Genomic DNA, 22,854 nt, shown 5'->3' with positions numbered 1-22,854 from the left:
CACCAGAGGAATCGCAGATGCGTTGCCGGCCTTTGAGAAGATGATACGCTCGCTTCTTGAAGGACCCTAAGTCGTAGCGGTTTGGAAATACCGCCGAGGACAGACCATTCCACAACGCGGCGGTACGCGGTAGAAAGCTACGCGAAAACCGCACGGTTGTGGATTGCCAGCCATCGAGGTGGTGTGGATGGAACTTGGCGGTCTGTCGGGTCGTCCGATGACGGAACTCGGCGGCAGGAATTGTTCCAAACAACTCTTCTGAGCACTCCCCGTGGTAAATACGGTAGAAAATGCAGAGGGAACTAACGTCCCTCCGCAACGCCAGAGTGTCGAGCCGATCAGTAAGAACTCGGTCGTTGACGATTCGAACCGCTCTCCGTTGTATGCGGTCAAATGGAAGAAGCTGGTACTGGGGTGATCCCGCCCAGACATGCGAGCAGTATTCCATGTGGGGCCGAACTTGCGCCTTATAGAGCTGAAGGCGATGGCCCGGTAGGAAATACTGCTTCGCTCTACCGAGCACACCCAGTTTTTTGGAGGCCAGCTTGGCCTTGTCTTCCAAATGACCGCGAAACTGAACGTCGTTCGATATGTCAACGCCGAGAATACTGATACTGTCTGAGGCAACCAGGGGAGTGCCCTCGAAACGAAGATCCACGACAAAGGGTTGTTTTTTAGCGGTAATGGCGCATACTTGTGTCTTTTTGGGATTGAAATCAACGAGATTTCGTCGACCCCAATCCGAAACTTCACCCAGTAGGGTCTCCAGTTCAGACACAAGTTTGGTCCGGTTCTCATCGGCAGTAGCCCGAGAAACGTTAGCGCGGGCCGTGTACAATGCATCACCCGTGCTATCGTCTGCATAACAATGGATGTTGCTAATTTGCAGCATGTCATTGATATGCAGAAGAAACAGGGTGGGCGACAGTACACAGCCCTGTGGGACACCGGCATTAATTGGTTTGGGGTCCGAGCATGCACCGTCGACAACGACCTTGATGCTTCGACCCTCCAAAAAGCTGGCAATCCAGGCGCATAGTTTCTCGGGCAGCCCGTAGGAAGGCAGCTTCGAGAGAAGTGCTCTGTGCCATACCCGATCAAAGGCCTTGGCCACGTCCAAACTAACCGCCAGGGCCTCCCCCTTGCCCTCGATCGCCTCCGACCATCGATGCGTGAGGTACGCAAGAAGATCACCAGCTGAGCGACGCTGTCGGAAACCGTACTGACGGTCGCTAATCAGCTGATGCTCCTCAAGGTACCTCATGAGTTGGCAATTGATGGTCGTTTCCATGACTTTCGAGAACAAGGTGGTAACGGCGATCGGCCTGTAGTTGGACGGGTCTGAGCTATCGCCTTTTTTCGGGATCGGGTGGATTATGGCAGTCTTCCATGATTTCGGGACAACGCCTAAGGAGTAGGAGAACCGGAACAGGCGCGTTAAAACCGGTGCCAACTCAGGAGCGCAAGTCCTAAGCACGATGGGGGGTATCCCGTCAGGCCCACTCGACTTATGGATATCCAGAGATTGCAGCGATTTCCGCACTGATCTCTGGATAAACTGGATTTCGGACATAGAGGTCTCACCGCGTGGGATTTTCGGCGGCGAGTTACCTTTGTCATCCAGAGTCGAGTTGGCCGCAAAAAGAGAGCCCAGAAGATCGGCTTTCTCTTTTGCGGTATGGGCCAACGAGTCATCCTCCCTGCGCAAAGATGGTAAGGACGGCTTACAGAAATTCCCCTGGACAGCCTTGGCAAGAGACCAGAACGCACGAGTTCCCGAAGGAAGGTGCACTAGCCTCTCACCAATGCTGGCCACGTGTTCGGACTTTGCCTTGGCAATCACTCTTTTGAAGGACCTGGAGGCAGAGTTATACTTCTTTTTTAACTGGCTGGTATTTACATCCCTAGCTGCTGACGCCTCAGCCCAGGCTCGATAACAATCCTGCTTGTAGCGCGAGGCTAATTTGCAGGATTTACCAAACCAGGGTCGAGAACTGCCTCCGATGGGCACATCTGAAGATGGAATAAAAAGATCCATCCCCTGAAGCACCACATCAGCGACAGAATCGGCAACAGCGTCGGGATCATCCAGCCTGAAGCAAACTCTCTCCCATGGGTAGGATGCAAAAAAGGACCGCATCTCATCCCAGTCTGCTGACCTATAGTGCCACACTCGGCGAAGGCCATTCGGTTTAAACCGTGGGCGACGCGAGATGGGCACTGTGGTCCGGATCAGGCAGTGGTCTGACGAGCCCAAAGGGGCTTCGACGGAAACCTTATAGCTGTCCGGATGTGAAGTCAGCAGAAGGTCCAACAGGGAAGGTGTATGGTCTTCGACATCTGGGATTCGCGTGGGCGAGGTGACCAGCTGTGTCAGGTCATAAGACAAGGCAAAGTCGTGGACAGATCTCCCCGCATGATCGGTGGTACGAGAGCCAAGCCAATCGGCATGATGGGCGTTGAAGTCGCCTAGTACCACGATTTCAGCGGAGGGGATCTGTGCCAGAACGGAATCTGTAGCCGTTTGGACTTGCTCCATGAGTCGGTCTGTTTCGGCATTACCGCTATAGGACCTATAAAGGCACGCATAGACCCGCGGATGGTCGTCGCCATCTACGCGCAGCCATAAAAGAGATAGGTCCCTACCTTCAAGAAGGCTGAGGCGACGAGAACAGATATCCTCTCTGACGTACACGCATACCCCAGCCCGGGGCAAAAAGGCATATTTTAATTGAGTCAATGAGCAAAATTTGTATGCAAAATTATCTTTTTTATGAATACAGTTACATTCTTAATACCATGGAAATATGTGGACTAATTATTTAGATCTTGATATATTTATTTTAAATATTCCAATATCTGAACGATAATAGGGACATCTTACTAATATTATAAATGCGAATGTTTAGATGGATGAATGTTTGTTTGAAGGTATCTCCGGAACTGCTGAACGGATCTTAATGAAATTTAGCACAGATGTACAACATAGTCTGGAAGAACACATAGGCTACTTATTACGTTTTTTTTAATTCCGCGCGGACGTAGTCGCGGGCGACATCTAGTCTTGTTATACATGAGTAAAACTTTGTGATAGCATGATAAGCATAATAATAAAATTTAACAGTATATTTAGTAATTTTTTACTTACGTACGTTTTAAATTGCATGAAAAAAACATTAACGTTCCAGTCTAAATATTATACATATATAAAATAAATGAAATTTGAGTGTAAATAAAAAAAATTATGTTTCGTACACATGGTGTAGTTTTCTTATTTATAACGATAAACCAATTTTTAAATTTTATATATTCACAATTTTATCTTTCCACTGACCATGTTTGTTCCATGTAATTACTAGAATGTAGCTAACGTTTGCAAAAGTAACTTAGACAATTTTTTATTAATTCCAAGCAGACAATGTCGCAAGCAACAGCTAGTATTGTTATAATACTGCTATATCACCTATAGAGTACTTTAGAATTTTACGATCTACGCTGAATCGTAAGTAACCAAGCTTTCTATTTCTCAAAAGATTGCAAATCAAGTTATTCCTCACATATATTCCATCGCAATATATTCATGCGGAATACATTTGTTTTATCTATTGAAAGAAAGAAAAGAAATCTGATACGTTGTCGAGAATGCAAGTGAAAAAAAAACACTTTCAATGGTACCTATCACATCAATATGAAACAATCTTTGTTTGCGACAGATGGCGTGAGAGTGCATTGACCTTGAGAACTAGTCCGTCTAGATTGTAGATAGAACCTGAGTGGACCTGTGACGGAAGGATGACAGGTAAGATCTACCTGTCTATGTCACCGGCAAATCGTGGACGCCGCCTGTTTGTTATTTGCCTAGGCAAATCGTGAAGTCTCGTTGCATATAGAATGATTTTATTTACAAGGTGACGTGTTATATAATATTCCGGCAAATTGTAAAGATGAAATTTCAATGGTAGCCGCAATGTCATAAGTGCATGCGAAACCGCGATTCTTTATTGTCTGCCTAGACAAATTACAAACGGACGATGTTCACGTTTTGTCGATGACATCTATAAATAACATAAACTTTCGTTGGAACGCCTCTGGGAATGATAGATTGCGGTTTTTATTTTTAAATCAGTCAAACGTGTTTGTAGATTGATGGACAGATTGCCAGATAGTAGGTATGGCAATGTTCGTATAAGTATTAAACTTGTTAACAGACGTAACAGTGCGTTTCCACTCATCTCTGTTGTTTTTAAAGTGCGTAAGAGGGATAACAATATGTTTCTGTAAAGGTTTTCTGCAGTGGGAATCACGGTAATGTAACCGATTAGACGTTGGTTTCCGATACCAAAATATCCATATAAAACAAATCGTCATCCCTGTCTGTCTGTCTTTGAAAAAAAAAAAAAACAAAGATAACAACAATATGTTTTAAACGGGCATTTTGCTCACAGAAACCCACGATAACTCAGATTAGAGACTTAAATTGCTTTGATTATCTATGTTAATATAAATTACTTAAATATTCGACTATTTGACTCTAACCCCAACGCAAACGCATTGTTTAAATATTATAGGTTGTTACCGGGAACTTGGCGGAGTGTGTGTGCAGGGCCGCAGGGGGCGCGGGAGGCGCAGGGGCGCCGGGCAACGCTGCCTCGGGCGCCGGTGGCATCCTGTACGGCGGTCCGCCCTCAACTCCACCTGCACAGAGCATTACTACATGAGAAACACATCAATAAAGGAAAAGAAAAGACGTTGTAAGACGTTGTTCTGTGAGAACAGTGGGAAAATCATAATTCTATATTGAAATGTGGTAGCCATATTTTATAACAGTCGCGGCCTCTCTAGTTTAAATAGGACGCGTGACTTCATACAAAAAAAAATGGTCGCACACGAGCAAAGTCGTGTGGCTAGCCTATACGTAGAAATTGGTTCATTTCGTCCGTAAGCAACTTTAACGGAAAACTTAATTAAGTCAATAACAGGTTGCAACAGCTTAATTTAAACTGTATCACAAAAAAACATACAAAGTACCACAGTCGCGTAACCTGATCTTTAGTGACTCAATCAGTGTAATGAGTACTTTACCAGTATTCTCCAATGGCATCAATTTTTTACAACCATTCGCAACAACTTACAGTGTTATTCCAAAAAATACAGTTAGATATAGTTTGGTTAAACACGTGTCAAATTGGTTATAAACGGTATATTTTACCCTTAAATCGTATAACAATAAAAATGATTTCTGGTTATGTCTAATATTTTTTTATATCAAACGAGCAAACGGCCACCAGAATTCGCCGAAATAGCGAGGCGACCGTTGCCCAAAGACATCCGCAAATGCAGATGCGTTGCCTACCTTTAATCAACGGAGAAGGGGACGCCCAGAAAGAGGATATTTTCCCTTCCTATGCGTCCCCACTTCCGCCAAATCCACTTCCCCTTCCCATCCTTTCCTAATAGGAAAAGGGTGAGAAGGGAAAGAGGACTAAAATTAGGCTTCTGGTACCACACTCATCAGACGAAACGCGGAATTGCTTCCACTTCACGCCTGTCTTCTGTATGGTCGTGGTATTGCACCGGTCGACCCAACCAATTCGTGGACCCAATAAATATTGTTGTTGCGGGATCTACCACTGTTAATAACATCAGCGAGAAGCGATTAACAATCTAAAAAACATACGTCAGGTAAGGATTGAAACAAGAATATGAAATAGAAAATCTTATATAAAATGAAGGAAAAGAAAAGAAAAAGAAAGTTAAGATATTAATAGTATTAGATTAAAGAAAAGAACGAAATGGCTTTGAAGGTGCTCGTTACGACCGTCATTATCTTTCTGAGAAATAATAACTAATAATTATTATTTTTTACCTAATTGTTAATTATGTAGCATGAAGTTGCACTTTTGTGTTAACCTTTTTAAGTAAATAGAAACTTAGTTGCAACTTATAAACATTTCTTATGCACATATATAGTTTATAGTTGTTAGAAAATGTGCTTCATTATGGAATGATGTAGTCTTAAGAAAGAAAACTTGTGTAGTTTGTAGTAATTTTACTTTACCATAGATGTAACAAGGGTGAATTTTTTAAATAACTGATGTTCAAAAAGCTCACTGGAGCAGTTAATTATCATTTATGTTGTAGCTTAGTGAAGATTTAGTACGACAAATCTACACTTAGAGTAACCATAAGTGAACACTTAAGTCCGTCCGCAGCATGTTTTTGTTATACTAGACTCGGAAGAGAATCAAAGATATTTGGTTTAATAGAACGAGACTAATGGTCAAGAATATTTCCTGTCCTCAATCTAAATACATTGACTATGTCGCCAATAAAAGTGTAAAACCTCAATTCTTTACGGAAATTGATATCATTATGTTCTAGAGTAATAAGCTAGATTCGCTCAACCATCTTCTGCTTACCCCAGTTCGCGTTTCTTCGTAATAATCTATGATTAAGTTGTTTGAATTTTGCGGTTGGACTTTTGTTAGGACTTAATTCGAGAGCTATAAAGCAAGTTAGCACGATTACCGTACGATAGAAACGGGGAAAGTATTTCTTTTAACAAAAGCGTGTTTAAAATTTATATTCTTTTTTTAATGTAGCACGTGCCAAAATGCTTATCTTGTCTTGTTGCTGAGAATGATACCTTAATCCATTAAGAATATTAGAAAATATGATTTTGAAACCTAAATTGAATAGTGGAGAGTTGAAAATTGTCTGCAGTCAGATAGGTTTTAAACGTAGAATATAATTTGGGCAGGTCAGCCGTGGAGACCGGTCTAGCGGTACTGTTTGTAGGTGTTCAAGACAATGCAGAGGACGTGCGAAGTAGACGCGCTTCGGATTCTCTGCTAATCGCTTTGTTAACTTTTTTTGTTATCGAATTGTTTCATTCGTATCTTAATCTTTGTGTTGTTTATTAACCTTTAACTTCTTTGAAAAGACTGCGTTTAAATTACAACTATTATTATAATTATGCACAAATATAAGTACTTAGTGACAACAAATCTTAAAAAAGTCATAACAAATTGCCATGAAATCTTCTAACAAAAATACAATAGACTCATAAATAAAATCCTTACGTAATATAACTGCAGCTGAATTGTGCCCATGTAACCGACCTGTCAGAGCAACTAATTCTCGTAACAAGCCTGTCATATATGTAACCATAGCATTTGTATCGTTCACTTGTTAATTATATGCTAATCGTTATAGTTGTTAAAAATGACAATCTAAAAAATTATTATCACATTCATACCAATACTGTCATACCCATTTTTTTTAGTGTACCATTAAACAACTCTGAGAGTTAATTATCAAAATAATATAATAGAGATTAAACTTATTATATCTTTTGCTTCCTAGTACTTTAAGTTTCAAATTCCCAAAATACTACGTTGTTTAAGACAAAGATGAAATTCATATTTACTTACAAATTTAAACGCATTCTGGACTTAACTGTGTTTATATTTACTTATGTATATGAAAGGATATAAAAATATCTGATAAAAAAAAATTGAATTAAGATGATCTTAATACTTAATTGCTTTTGGTCTAAATTGCAAACTTTAGTATTGACATGAATGAGAATGGGTAATTAAAATTGATTACACGAGCTTTGGCTCATTAACTCGATCAAGTTGATTTAATCGAATGAAATCTAATCGATTATATAACGTGAATTACGAAAGTGATTTACAACGATAGAGGCAATTTTATGGATTTAGAGCAAATTGTAGGAAAATGAATGGATTATGGTAATGATAATTTGCATTTAAAATATTATAGAAACATAACAAAATGATGTTAGGTTTTCTGTTATTTATATTAAGGTAAAACAAAGATGCATGAAATTGCTTGGACAAATGCGGAATTTTGTTTGTTAATTTTAAGAACTGAAGAAAAACGTTTGAATATTAATTAATTTAATTTGAATTTCATGTAGACGAAGTCGCGGGCAATAGATAATAACAAATAATTCACTGTGAATTATTGTCACCAAAGTAATATTCGCTGAGAAACCAAGTATACTACAAACTATGTTACAGCAATTAGATGTTGAAAGTAGGAAAGCAGGTCTATCAATGAACCCAACGAAGACTAAAGTAATGACGAATTCCGTAAAAGAAAATATAGTAATAGGACGAGAAACTTTAGAATATGTAGATGATTATATATACTTAGGACAACTTATTTCAATAAAAGACTAGTTTTCTAAAGAAATAGATAGAAGAATATGTAACACTTGGAAAAGGTACTGGTCTCTAAAAGAAATAGTCAAAAATGAAACAATTCCTATGGCAATAAAAAGCAAATTATATAACACATGTACCATGTACCATGTCTCACTTATGGATGTCAAACTTGGCCTGAGACGAGAAAAAACAACCAGAAACTCGTAGTTTGTCAACGTAACATGGAAAGAAGTATGCTCAACATAAGAATACGAGATCGATGGCCAACTTCAAAAATAAGGAAAAGAACAAAGGTCAGAGACGTGTTACTAACAGTAAGAAAACTTAAATGGAACTGGACTGGACATATAATGAGGACTAATAATGAAAAATGGACTAAAGATGTAATAGAGTGGTATCCGAGGAACGGGAAACGACAACGAGGAGGTCAAATAAAAAGATGGGAGGACGACTTGCCAAAAGGATGGAGACGGTATGCCAAGGATAGAGAGACGTGGAAAAAATTGGGGGAGGCCTATGTCGACAGACAACCTGACCAAAGCGGTTGCCAATAAATTTAGTATTAGTTGTTAATTGTATTTAGTATGTTAATTAGATTTAAGAATACTACTGTTTTATAAGAATAGCATGTAAGTTAAAAAGGTCAGTGAATAAAGGCTTTTATTATTATATTATTATTATTATATTGTCACCAAAGTAGTAGCTTTTACCAAAGAGATATCTTTCACGAAATGGCGGCGGGCGGGAAATAAATAACAATCAAAATGGAGGATAGACTGTTGACTTGTAACAATGCAGTCCGAAATATTATTGTGCAACTTTGTTTCGTAACTTCTTAAGGTTTTTCATAATTTGGTCTCGATATCCAAATGAATGAATGAAACTCAAATCTGAAAAAAATATGTAAAAACCTTCTTTATGACATTTTTTTACTTCTTTTTTAGATTGGTTTTTCCAGTACTTTAAAATATTAAATAAACTGAAGAGAAAATATTGTGTGTTTTTTTTTGTATATTGATTTAAAGTAAATGCTATTGAGGTACCAATTGTTTAATTTGTATAAAAACAATGGAGAACTCATAAAAAACCTGAACCTTCTTACCTGATATCCCACGAGGCGTACATATGCGGTATGCACCGAATTGCTTCCGCTGCCGTAAACAGACAAAATATTCCATCAAACTAATTTAAATCTTGACTAGATTTTAATAAGGTTTATATTTCAACAAGCAAACTATAAAATGAAAGGCTGACTATCTAAAATAACAGGTCTCACATTAATTTCGATTCTCAAAACTTATTCCATAAGATTGATTTTAGATTGGGAGAAATATTGAGGGACAGATGCGTTTAACCTTTGTTTTTTTGTTATGTTCCGAAGTGCATCATTTCATCTTGCGTTTATATTTTTTTTTCAAAACTATGGTATTCTATGTGTTTAGGTTATCTAGAAATATACTTATTTTGATATATAAAGTTATGAATAAAGGCCGGGGTGGCTCGCTATCAGAATTATTATTATTAATGACTACAGCCCAGTGGGCAATATCATATTCAAGGAATACACTCAGACTTCACACACTAGTTATAATTGATTCACAAAGCTCATGTAGAACACACAATGGTTTAGCAATGATACCTATTTCCAGACTTATAGATGTTTGCGCCGTTTCTGTTACATCACAATAGATGGTGCTTTATGTCTATTGAATCACGATAGTTAGAAATTTGTCTTGCCAGTTATATACTTCCCACGTATTGCGATTCTTCAGGTCGTCTGCGTTCTGTAGTTCTCTTTCATTTCCTTTTCAGTTGTTGGGTCGTCCGAATTCCGGACACAGTTTCGTAGGAGTGTAAACAAGTGGTCCTTCGAGCCGGATCAGTTGCTTACACGCCCAACAACTGAAAGCGAAATGAACGAAAACTACAGAACGCAAACGACTTGAAAAACGCAACGAAAAGCACCGAACATACACCAAAGAACCCGCAATACGTTACCACGTACGTCCCAGCACAAGTGGGCACAGTTAATCGAAAAGTTAATGTTAATCGTTACATTCTCGAAAATTTAACGCAAGTTAAAGTTAATCGTTAAAAGTTAACTATACCAAAATTATACTGCTTTTGGGGCTGAGAGAAATAGGTAAAACAAGTGAAAAGAAAGAAGAAGAAGAAGAAAGAATTTTTTTGATAATACGCACGAATTGCACACACTTTGTAAATTGAATTTACAATTTCACACTTATTGTTGCGACACTTGTTTCACTATATTAATTTCACTGTATACATTAATTCGATCTTTTCACACTTGACTATTTGATTCAATTGAACCTAGTCAGTTAGTGGTATTTATATCTCAAGTATTAGACAAAGTCTAAAAGTATGACTGCAGTAAAGTATTTTCGAACCTTTTTTGATTTTGTCCAATTTTAAAACTTTAAAAGTATACATTCACTATATCAAATGACCGTAAAACTAGGTATAACGGGACGTTAGAAGTGTGAGTACACCAATATGATTTAGCACAAATCTCTCGCTTACAAATCTATAAAGGACCGTTATAGTTTTGAATTTCGAACGGCTATATACATACTAAAGAAGGACCCAAATATCATAAGATACAACGAATATCTTTCATTATATTCCAGATAACGTGATGAAAAGTTCTCAAAAACACACGAACACACACACACACACATCTATATATATAAAAGAAAGTTGTGTTAGTTACACCATTTATAACTCAAGAACGGCTGAATCGATTTGACTGAAAATTGGTGGGCAGGTAGCTTAGAACCAGGAATAGGACATAGGATAATTTTTACCCCGTTTTCTTTCTTTTTTTTATTCTGCGCGGACGGAGTCGCGGGTAAAAGCTAGTGTTATATAAGTAACACTTTATTATTTTAGATTGTACTCGAAAACATCGATAAAAATTATAATGTAAAAAAACTTGTGGAGAGTGAGATTTGAACTGGGTTTACAAATTATAATTTAGAATTTCACTTTCTCCATCTATATGCGTTTTGTGCCGATGTATAACACTACGGGAAAAAGACCAATCGAATGACACCTCAATTGTCAAAATCGATTCAGTCAGACTCTAGGCCAGGGGTGGCAAACCTTTATGCAAAAATGTGACATTTTTCTAAACAAGTGTTTAGTGAGGTCATTGACATGCTAGCAAATAATCTACAGTGTTTTTTTTATAATGTATAATGAGTTTTGTGATCAGTGATATGCCCAAAATATTATAACACGTGCCATGGGTTCGCGATCCCTGCATTAGGCCGTTATAAATGAACATACATAAATATTTAAAATAAAATAGATCTCTAAAATTTTTATTTTATAATATTAATTATCGTGTAAATTGAAAAGTAATACAAATAATGTTCATTACACTTGCACAGTATATACAACTCAACCTGCTTGCACAGATCTCAGTAGATTTAGCTTTCTAATGTCTAGACTTGGGTTCACGTTAGAAATTGTAGTACATAAAAAGTTTTATCGATTTCTCTACACTATGTTCTTTACAGCTTAATGACGCGTATTTCACTTGCATATAATATATATACTATGTTATATTATAGTCAATAAAATGAAGTCATGAAACTAATTTCTTCGTTATTTGTGTCTGTAATTTTGTCGTCCAATACCAAAAAGTTATTTATTCTTTACAAAAATATTTGTCTAATGTAAAATAAATAATTGTTACTTAATCTTTTACTCTCATAATAGGCGAATACAATTTTAAATTTCGAATTTTGTTTATTTTTTGCAAACTCCTTAAAATACAGGACATTAAAATTGTAGATAATCTATTTTTGTGTAAAAAAATTAGCCAATAAAGAAATCTTGCTAATTTACTTTATATTGGAAATCATTTTAATTATAATGAATCATGTTAATTTTAATGAATTATTTCTGTTTTAATAAATTCAATAAACATAATATTAAAAAAAAATAGTGTCGTGAAGAATTACGACTCGAATAACAAACGACGTCATTAAGTTTGTCAAACAAATGACTATCGATAAGAAAATGGCAATAAATCGACTTTTAAAACGACACATTCACTTCGTTTTACTAATTTATTACTTTGAGTATCAACCGAATTCACAAAAAACGATAAGCAAATAGAAAACAGTTTACTTGTTTAGTGACTGCTGACCCTCCATTAAATATTATGTCCGGGTTCACTGTAGACAATAAAACCTTTTTGGTATTTATTTATCATTTTATTCACCTAAATAAATGTTAGATATAAATATATTGACCGTTGGTTTCTGAGACCAAAATCTTTTTATAAAACGTACCGTTATCCCGATTATCTTTGACAAAACAATGATAACAATATGTTTTAAACTTGCATTTTGGTCGCAGAAACCTACATTAAATGAACTATAAGACTTGAGGTCTAAATAAAATAAAGCATGAATAGGTTTATCTATTTAAATAGTCATAGGAGTATGTTTCTGTTACTGCTGAAATAACAGGACAAAAAATAACAACATTTTAGTATAATAAAATGAACGTGACACTGTGATGTATTAGCGTGACACGTGCACGTCAGCGTGACACTTGGCGTGACACCGCGCAACACGCTGTGACCACATCACATACAACGCATACGGATATTTGTTACCCCCATTGTAGTGAAGCGTAACGGTATAATCAAAGTAGAATCTTAGATATTTTAAGAAATTAACACAAATAAAGCAGCCTTTTGTTGCAATTCAAATGCTTTCATTCTCTCGATGGTAAGTTGTTATGACAAGATTCTAAGTTTAAATAAAAAAAACTATCTATAGTCATACTTAATATTATAAATGAGAATGTTTAGATGGATGGATGGATGTTTGTTTGAAGGTATCTCCGGAACGCCTCAACTGATCTTGATGAACTTTGGCACAAATGTAGAACATAGTCTGGAAGAAAACATATGCAAATTTTTATGTTTTTTTAATGCCGCGCGGACAGAGTCGCGGGCGACAGCTAGTAATTTTATAAATAGGCTTCGAAAATACTATATGGATTTGAAAAATTCTTTCACTGAAGCTACATTATCTGTCGACTTAGGCTGTATTTATTACTACATTTTTTTTAATTTCGCGCGGACGAAGTCTAGGGAAATTTCTAGTCATGTATAACAATATTGCATGATCTTATAAGAATCTAATTTATCCAAAACTAGCCTAGGTATTATAGAATTAAAGATGATGAGTATATTAAAGTGATTAAATTTATTGTGTAATAAATTGTGTTTATTATAAGATAGTAAAATAGTGTAGCAGCTAGGACAGGCTACCAATGAAATGTTATTGTACCAACATAATCTGAATAATCTGTCTACTTTATAAACTTGATGTATTATATAAGTTAAGTACCCAACCGGTCTAAACTTACTACTTAGCGAGTTGCGAATCCTTTCTTAATTGCATTCGATTCATAGATGTTTAGCATAATATTACGTGTCACATCTATTTTACAAAATATGTTTTGCGATTTTGAATCTAACCCATCTCAAAATAAGAGCGAAAGTAATCTATTTGTCGCGTTGTTCAACTTATAAATGAGCTTGTATCTGGTAGGCAATATAAATCATGAGATAATTCTATGACAATAAATTACACCGTAATCTGCTTAGAGCTTAGGAAATGCAAAGCTTTTGAGTACCATGCATTAGTAACCAGTTAATACGTCATTCTGAATATTTATTACTTAACAGATAATATATAAACTTTGATAGATTGAAGACTAATTGAACGAAGAGATACAAAGAAGCAAGGACACATACCGGACCGTCCGACACGAATAATGAACTCGATCAAACAACCGTTAAGAACACAATGCCATCAGGTCCACAGGCAGACACAAACACAGCCGGGAACTGAGGCGTCAGAACGGACACCGAAACTCGGATAGAACAACAAACACATACGGTACAAACTGAATAATTGACACGAAATGATAAATCGTACGCGCTACAAACAGATCGTAAGACATTCACCTCTGGCGGTCGCGGGCCGCGCACTGGTCGCCGCGCGCGCCGCAGAACTCGTTTCGTAGAAAAAAATCCTTCCCGCGTCCGCCGTCGCCGTCGCCGCCCCGACCCTTTGCATGTTTCCTCGATCGCTATTCATGCCTCCAGTAACATTATCTGTGCGCGTCTCTTGAAGCCTTTCTGGAACCAGTTGCGTATCAGAATGATTCGGTTGCTCCGCTCCGGCCGAATTCGGCGTACCGTTAATTACAGCATTCCTAGGCGCGACTGGTATCCGTCCGTATACGGCCGAACCATGTTTCTGAGTCGAAGCGATAACTCTCGGTTCGGCGATCGCCTGCGACTTGGCAAACGTGTTGACTTTCATTATCTCGTTGGCTTGCTGGAGCAGCCGTCTTTGTATATTTTCTATTTCGTTCTTCGATGCTCTTGAGTTCTCTGATAGATTTGCTATCAACTGTCTCACACTGAACTCAGTCATCGTGTTGAATTTCGTTTGTTTACACGTGTCCTGTAAGTTCTCGTTTAAACTTGCGTTATTAACATTTCTCACTTCCCCAGATTTTTCCAGTGCTTTGATCTTCATATCTCCCCCGCAGTCGGGCGGGGTGACAATTATCGCGGGGAGCTGAGTAAGATAATTTGCAGATTCCTTGGCCCGGCCGCGCTTCACTTTCCTCACGGTCCTGCCGGCCATTGCATTGTTACGACTCCGCCTAATGATGACTGCCGCGCCTTTAACATTTTTCTGTTCCCTGTTTAAGTGCTCGAGACGAGATCTAGAACTGTTAAACTGATTTAATTATGTTAAAAGAAGTAATAGCGAAGAGTTCATCAGACTCGAAATGTGTTTTATTGAGGCTTTACGAATAACTATTCAAGGAATAACAATGAAATGATGGTTTAATGTTAGTAGTCGGGCTTCAAATGGTGTTTAATAGAATTTTATTGCCACAAGCGACAAATTAATAGTCTCCGCACGAAGAGGTTTCAAGCTAATTATAAAATAGCTTTAAACTTTTTCATCTCTTTTTGAATGCTAATGCATTTTCGAGTCAACTTGAAATTTCATTATCGTTTGTTTGCAAGTGGGATATTATCATGTTTGTGTAACATATCAGACTAATTAAGATAAATGTTTTCATTATACTCGTTAAGTCTTTAACGTTTTGATTATTTCAAAAAAATCAAAAATCTTTTAAAAAATACTTTTACAATCTATACGTACTTATTCGAGACATTGATAATTATTTGAAGTATTTATAAACCACTTATTTATTAATACAAGAAATTTCCTTCAAAAAAACCTGCACAGCTTAGAAAATGAAAATATTAAACGAAACGTAACGTGTCTTTATTAAATTTCGTGACAGACAAACGCCGAGTGCGCTCGTTTTAACGATTTTGGATTATCAGTGAGTAAATTGCCACTAGTCTAATTGCTGAGGCATTTCCTCTTGGTACGTTACCAAATAATATGAATAGAATGGGAAGTCTGTAAGAAATTTTATTGCAACCTGCAATTATTTTTGTAAACCGGGTCATCGAACCAGTTGCGGTCTCACGTTACAATTCAGAGAGGAACAGAAACTTTGGATCTTACACTTGATCTATGTACATATGTAATGCAATTCTGACAGTGAACTGTATTTCAATAAATCATACTAATATTATAAATGCGAATGTTTAGATGTATGTTTGAAGGTATTTCCGGAACGGCTCAACGGAGTACGGAGTACGGAGTCGCGGGCGACAGTTAGTATTAATATGAAAAGATAATCATTTTTTAAGTATTTTTTTAACTTTTTGCTTTTTACTTAGGAACTTAAAATTAATTAATTTGGGTGGTATCGTATTTCGTGGCCGTATATTTTGGTCGTAAGCGTAATAAATATATATAATATACGACTTCCGTAAGACGTAAATTAGAACGCCAGATAATTTACATTTGTAAATTCGTTCGATATGAAACTGTAAACTTGGAAGTGTTGCTTAACTTACTTATTCTATTACTTACATCTAAGCATACAAGTCCGTTGGATATGAGTTTCCTTCATAATCAATTCAAAAATATTTTTATAGAGGAAAATTTTGTTTAAAAATTCTTTTTACTTAAAAAAAATTATGTAGCGGTGAAATTTCGAAATTTGGAGAAAATTTGTGTGAGATTATAGATTGAATAAGTTTACCGCTATAATGTAATTTGTTTTTAATATTAAAAGTAAATAAAATTAAAATAAGACACTAATAAAAACGTAAGTCGTAAGCTCTTTTAAAGCAATCAAGTATAAAACAAATTAAGTGCAACTTTTTTGGCGCGTGATAAATTCATTTTTAAAGTGCAAATTAAGTAGAGAGATGTGCCGTTAGCTGTGATGGCATTGGTTTTTACGAAAAAACTTCGAATTCCTAGCGGGTACTGAGTACAGATGTCAGACTCGAACTGAATAAAAAACGTCCACTTGATTGAGTACATATAATGATTCAGTTGCAATCTTTGACTATAGAGAAACGGACTAGGTAAGAAGGTAAGTCGTGCATTTCGCTACGAGTGAGATAAAGATGACACACCAGTGTATATCGTACTAACACGTATTTGCCAACGAGTACTGATTCAAAGATTTGCATGGTTACACATAAAGACCACACAAGCAAGCTTAGGACTTATTATTCTTTTTTATTTGACAGAGGAGATCTCTCATGCTTGATAGGTCCTGCCTTTTAAAAGTCAAAGGTCACAAAACGCGTATTGGGTTCTCGGTAGTCGAATGCGTTGAAGTCTTTTATACTAAAACTTTTGTGGTGACGAATCAATGCATGTGTGTTTTTTTTTACTATAACTTATGTTAACAAGATACAATTGAGTCCCACTGTATAGTGTATTAATGATTAAATGTTTCCTCTGTATATCAAGTAAACACAGCAAGAAGCTTTACTAATACTTACTAAATATAAGCTTCTACTCCTGACATAATTTTAAAATTATTTTTATAACTTTCAAATCTGATTCACGTCTTTAAAAAGCACTTCCGTTATAAGCTTCCGCATTATACAATAGTTGCAGTGAATATGTTCGGATAGAATTTTTGGCAAAGTCATATATTATGATGTTGACAGTATGTTTTTGTCATTAGATTTATATTACATAAAACTATACTTTCACTGTTTATATACTTAAGTTTATCGAACTTTAAATAACAAGTATGTTTAAATTATTTTATTAAATTAATTTTTATACTCGCCTTATATATAGAAGTAACACTTCAATATACTAGTTTAAAAAGTATCATTAAGTACATAAAAATACATTTCTACAGAAAAGATCACAATATATAAAACTTCAATGAAACCTCTAAGGTAATTAATCAAGAAAATATAGTATAATATGTGCATTATTAAAATTATTGACATACTAAGTGACAGACTTTTAGTCTACCTATCTTTGACATTAATTTTGTCAAATTGACACTTAAAAATGTCGTTTAAAAGGTTTATGCTAAATTTAAATTATCTAGTGCACGATATATTTAACATGTTGATAATGATATAGTGATATTTCTTCGTGTAATAAATGAATAATAATTATTAATGGTATTATGTAGTTTTTTTTTGTCCAGTTGAACTTGTTAATGGCACCTTCAAAAATACACCTAATAAAATGTAAAATATGCAATATACATATCAAAATGTGTAAGAGAACATTATCCAATCTATATAGATTTTAATCTTTATCTATACTGTAAACCAAGATATTTATTTTGTGAAATGTTTTACTTCGTTAAAGTATTTTATAATATATTGTTACGTGTTTAAACGTGTTACAAAGTTAAATCAGCATTTACTAATATTTAATAACCTATTAGATGATTAAATATTTTTATATAATTATTGTTCGTAATTTTTCTAACTAAATAAAGCTTATTGTAGCACAGAGTTGCAGTCAGATGACGTCATAGCGACACAAATTTGTGGATGCAATGCATGTGGGTGGTATCTGAGAAAGATATTAATCCGAAAATACCCACTAATTGTACCATAAACCCCGTTGTTTTATAACATGTTTGCTCTCTCTTGTAACGCACCGAATGCGGCTTTAGTATACGTTAACATATTCGGTTCTATCACAATTATTTTTTGTTTTTAAATCTTTCGTAACGTGTTTTATTTAATTTAGTTTATGAGAAGTATTCTTGTTTGTTTTATAATTAAACAGCTGTAGTCTGCGACTCCGTCTGCGCGGATTTAAAAAAAACTTAATAAGTAGCCGATGTGTTCTTCCAGACGTTATTCTACATGTGTGTCAAATTTTAGACATTTGAGATCCGTTGAACCGTTCTGCAGATACCTTCTAACAAACATTCATTTATCCAAATATTCGCATTTATTTAAGTAAGAAGTATACCTAATATTACTTTCAAGAACAGATCTCGTATGTGAGATCTTAGTATCCAATATACGTTTTAAGGTTAAAACTGAACCGTAAATCAGGCTAAAGATTTTTTTCCTAATAACTTGATTTCACTTTATACATTTTTGTTAAAAGGAAGATTAAAAGGGATTATTTTTTTTAAATGTAAATGTCGACGTCTTGTGCCTTTAATTGGTCACAACTCCGAAAAGTCGGAACGTCGTTATTTACATAATATGTATTGTTGAATATATCAATGGCATGATCTGCGTGGGTGCATATAAGTCCAAATCTCGCTGCTGTTTCGCGCAATACTTATTGCTTAAGTACAGCGACGAAACAGATCACTTCTTCGAACATATTAAACGAGTTATTTCTAGTGAAGACATACATTAAAAATGCAACTTACTAAATAACGGATACAATCTAAAAAAATTATTACGTAAACTATATAAGATGTTGCTTCTATTTAAGTTATCACATACAAAATTATTTTTAGAATCACATACGTCAAAAGGCTTTCATTAAATTGTCTATGTTAGTTTCAAATAAAAAAAAATCGATTGTTTTTTTATGAACAGTAAAAAAATGTAGATTTTCATACATCCTATACGAATCCGGGGCGAATTTATAGTGTAAAATTATTTTATATTCAAAACATATTATATTTACTATTTGTATCGTATTTATGTATAACACAGGGCAATAAAAGACAACAATACTAAACATAAGTTAAGATCAAAGTAATAGATAAGTAGCGACAACTACAGCACCCTCTAACGAGGTGCGAAAGTACCGACCGGTTCTAAGATAATCGGTGTAAGTGTATTTGCATACAATGTTGTGAAACCAAAAAAAAATATATATAAATATTAATTATATACTTAACATAAAATTGATAACTAACTTATATACTTTAGTTACATAAAGGAAATTTTAACTCGAATTTCAAACGCTTCATCTAATTACATTTCTCAATTTCCTAATTAAAAACTTTAATATACATGAAATTGTTGAAGAGTTTTTATAATTAAATTTTATAACTTACATAGTTAACGTAGTAAAGAGACAGGGTTTAATTGTCGTGAGAATTAGAGATCATGTTACTTTCTCATATTTTGTACCTATTATAATCTGTTTCGACTGCAGAAACATTCACACAAAACACGTCACCTTCATTATTACTAAAATTGACATTACATTTTGTTGTTATATTTAAATAAGAAAAATTTCTGTTGGTTTTAACCTAATTTAAAACTAAAGCTTCCTAAAGCTTTAGGAACGGAATCGTCAAAATTTGTATAAAAACTTGTGCAGTACTAAATCTCATACTAATTTTCAAGTCACAAATATTCGTTCTAGTCCCACTGTAACTAAGGTAAGTAAATGTAATAAACAATTTATTCAACGAAGTAAAACTAGGTCTTGAATCAGAATTCTATCAGATGTGAAAATGTGACGAGAAATGTTACACATAAAGCTTTTATTCATATGAAAGTAAATTAACTTTAATTTATTTAAACTTCTTTTGTATCATAACTTGTTTTTTATACGAAAAATAAAGGAATAATTTTAATTTGTGACCTAATTCCTTAGTATATTAACAGATACTCTTTGATAACCTCAGCGCCAAAAGCTCTTCGTTACGGTACTCTATTGTTTCTTTGACTAATTATACAGCTATTTAAACATTGTATTGTGTCAGACCATTCGTCTGCGAATCCGTTCCTTTGCCCAAATACAATTAGGGTCAATGTCTTTATTTCGACAATCACAATTGAAAGCTGAAAGATTATAATTGATGACTACATATAGTTTCTTTTGTATGTGAATTTAATAACTGCGATTTTTTCCTTATTAATAAAAACTATTGACGAAGTTAAATGTAGAACCGTCATTTTAGTAAAGCCTCAATAAAACATTATCAAATAACACTAGAGAAGTCGACTCGTACATTTCAGTTTGTAACAATAAAACGCTAGTGTATTTCGCGCGCTTTCTATACGTGTAACACAATGTACCTCAACTTCACACATTACGTCATCACTCAGTTCAAATATTCAAATTTGGAACCAATAATTGCTATAATTTTTTTTTTAAATTTGGAACACAAACACGATTTCGAATTGTATCACAAACTTTCCGTTTAATTTTGAATTGTAACACAAGTCACGTTACAAAGTAACACGACGTGTTACATTTTGTGACTCTTTCAAGACGATTTTTGGTTTTTTCGCGACGAATACGTACAGTAGAGCACGTAAAGAGTCAAGCGCGCAATTTGAACTGAACGCCATTTGCGTCCGTACATTGGGCCACTGAGATTTGCTTGAGTAGCAACCTTACTGTGACGTCATAGAGTTAAGAAAAATTAGAGTTGGCCTTATAATGAATTACCAGAAAAAAATCCAATATATTTACGAATATGATTTAAGGCTTTTTGTATGATTCAATCACTAATATTAATTTATAATTTGTTCTGCTGGCGCATTAAAACATGTTTAGTAATAATAACAAAGTACATAAACCTATTTAATTCATTGTCATTTATTTTTGATTTCTGTTTCTAATTAAGTTACCATTCTAGAATGTAAGTATTAAGTATGTTATTCAATAAAAACCCTATCAATTCTAAGATTTATATAACGCTATGCAACTCTTTCGTTCTATTGTTTGTCATTGTAAATTCTGGGAACTTTACTATTGAATTACGTAATGGTCTTGTCTATGAGTTTCGTATGTCTGTAGCGTGCACTACCGTCTGTCACGGCGACTGCACCAGCTAATGTGTCGGGCTCCGCTGCGCACGAAGATGACCAGGGGAGTCCAGTCGCCACAGAGATAGCAGGGGAAATATATGAAATTACTTGAGTTTTCTTGTATAAATGAAGTAAGGGTTTTCATGGGATGTATTATACTGTAAGTTTTTAAATTCGGTATTATTTCTATTACTAATTATTAGAAGAGCTTGGAAGGGGTTTGATGAAGTGGTTATTAATTTAGAAGGTCTGAATCTAACATTGGATGTCTATTGATTGGAGAAGAAAGTTTAATAGCGACTGCGAACAGATGAGCAATTGGAGATAATGTAAAAATAAACTTTTATTCAACGTGTGTATTTTATTTCTAAAACTGACTATTTTAAACTATCTGTCACCCGCGACTCCGACTACGCGGAATTAAAAAAAAACGTAATAAGTAGTCTATGTGTTCTTCCAGACTATGTTCTACATCTGTGCCAAATTTCATCAAGATCCGTTAAGCCGTTCCGGAGATACCTTCAAACAAACATGCATCCATCTAAATATTCCCATCTATCTATATATATATAAAAGAAAGTCGAACTGATTTAGAACTGAAAATTGATGGGGAGGTAGCTTAGAACTAGGAGACGGACGTAGGAACTTTTTTATCTTGTATCATTTTTTTTATTCCGCGCGGACGGAGTCGCGGATAAAAGCTCGTTTATAATATTAGTAAGATAATATATTAAAAATAACATATAATTGTCCATTGCAGTAAATAATAAACAAAAGAATATTTACAGATTGCATCAAACCCTATTGTTTCCTATACACGTCACAATACTCATAGTTTAACCGCCGATGAGGTGATATATAAAAAGTAAGCGCACCATTTTATCGCGAAATGCCACTCGTATGGGCATAGATTAAATAATAAACGAGAAGTTCCTATTAGGTTCGCCATTATAATGCTATTTCACGGGATAGTCTCTGGTCGTAAAGCGTCCAAAGAAAACCAATATAAAGTTTTATGTAATTTTTTTGGTTAAAATAATTTAAACGATTACGATTATTTAGAAAAATCTACAGTGTATTAGTTACTAAAGTTATGCTCTACTTTTACTATCTCTCAGTATTATATAATTCATAACGTAACAAATATTTTGCATTTGACGCGATCCTCGACCAAAACTTCTTAAAACAATATTAAAGCTAATAGATTTGCCTACAATAACTCTATCATCAAGTATTATTTCCAGATACTACTAATAGCAATTAAACATGTAAGTTATTTTATCCTAAAAGTACAGACAAAGTTGGTGTTTGAAGTGTCGAAGGAGATCGCTACGCGTGGCAGCGCGTGACGTGGCGTAATCGTACCGTCTGTGAAGTAATCGGGCGGCTGTAACACGCTACGATATTCGTACTACTAAGTGCATATTATTACACCTTACTTAATTAATGAGGTACACAAAACTATAAAGATAAAGCTATAGA

At 35.2% G+C, this 22,854-nt stretch overlaps 1 protein-coding gene across 7 annotated transcripts in view; it reads right to left on the bottom strand.

Moving 5' to 3' along the window:
- LOC106708443 overlaps positions 1-22,854 on the bottom strand; it is a 55,264-nt gene that overhangs the window by 12,687 nt on the left and 19,723 nt on the right. The window contains exons 1-3 of one of the 7 annotated variants that reach the window (XM_045681028.1): positions 20,635-20,809; positions 14,212-14,998; positions 4,577-4,695 (exon numbers count right to left, since the gene is read on the bottom strand). In XM_045681028.1, coding sequence (XP_045536984.1) covers positions 4,577-4,695; positions 14,212-14,998; positions 20,635-20,649 — 921 coding nt within the window. In that variant the 5' untranslated portion in view covers positions 20,650-20,809. Of the gene's footprint in view, positions 1-4,576; positions 4,696-14,211; positions 14,999-20,567; positions 20,810-22,854 lie in introns of those variants that run through there. The other 6 variants (XM_045681030.1, XM_045681029.1, XM_045681031.1 and 3 more) reach the window with 6 other exon arrangements.

The sequence above is a fragment of the Papilio machaon genome, chromosome 14 (genome assembly GCF_912999745.1).
Source record: "Papilio machaon chromosome 14, ilPapMach1.1, whole genome shotgun sequence".
NCBI lineage: Eukaryota > Metazoa > Arthropoda > Insecta > Lepidoptera > Papilionidae > Papilio > Papilio machaon.
The sequence above is the reverse complement of the archived record's forward strand: the minus strand, read 5'-3'. Positions and strand labels throughout refer to the sequence as shown.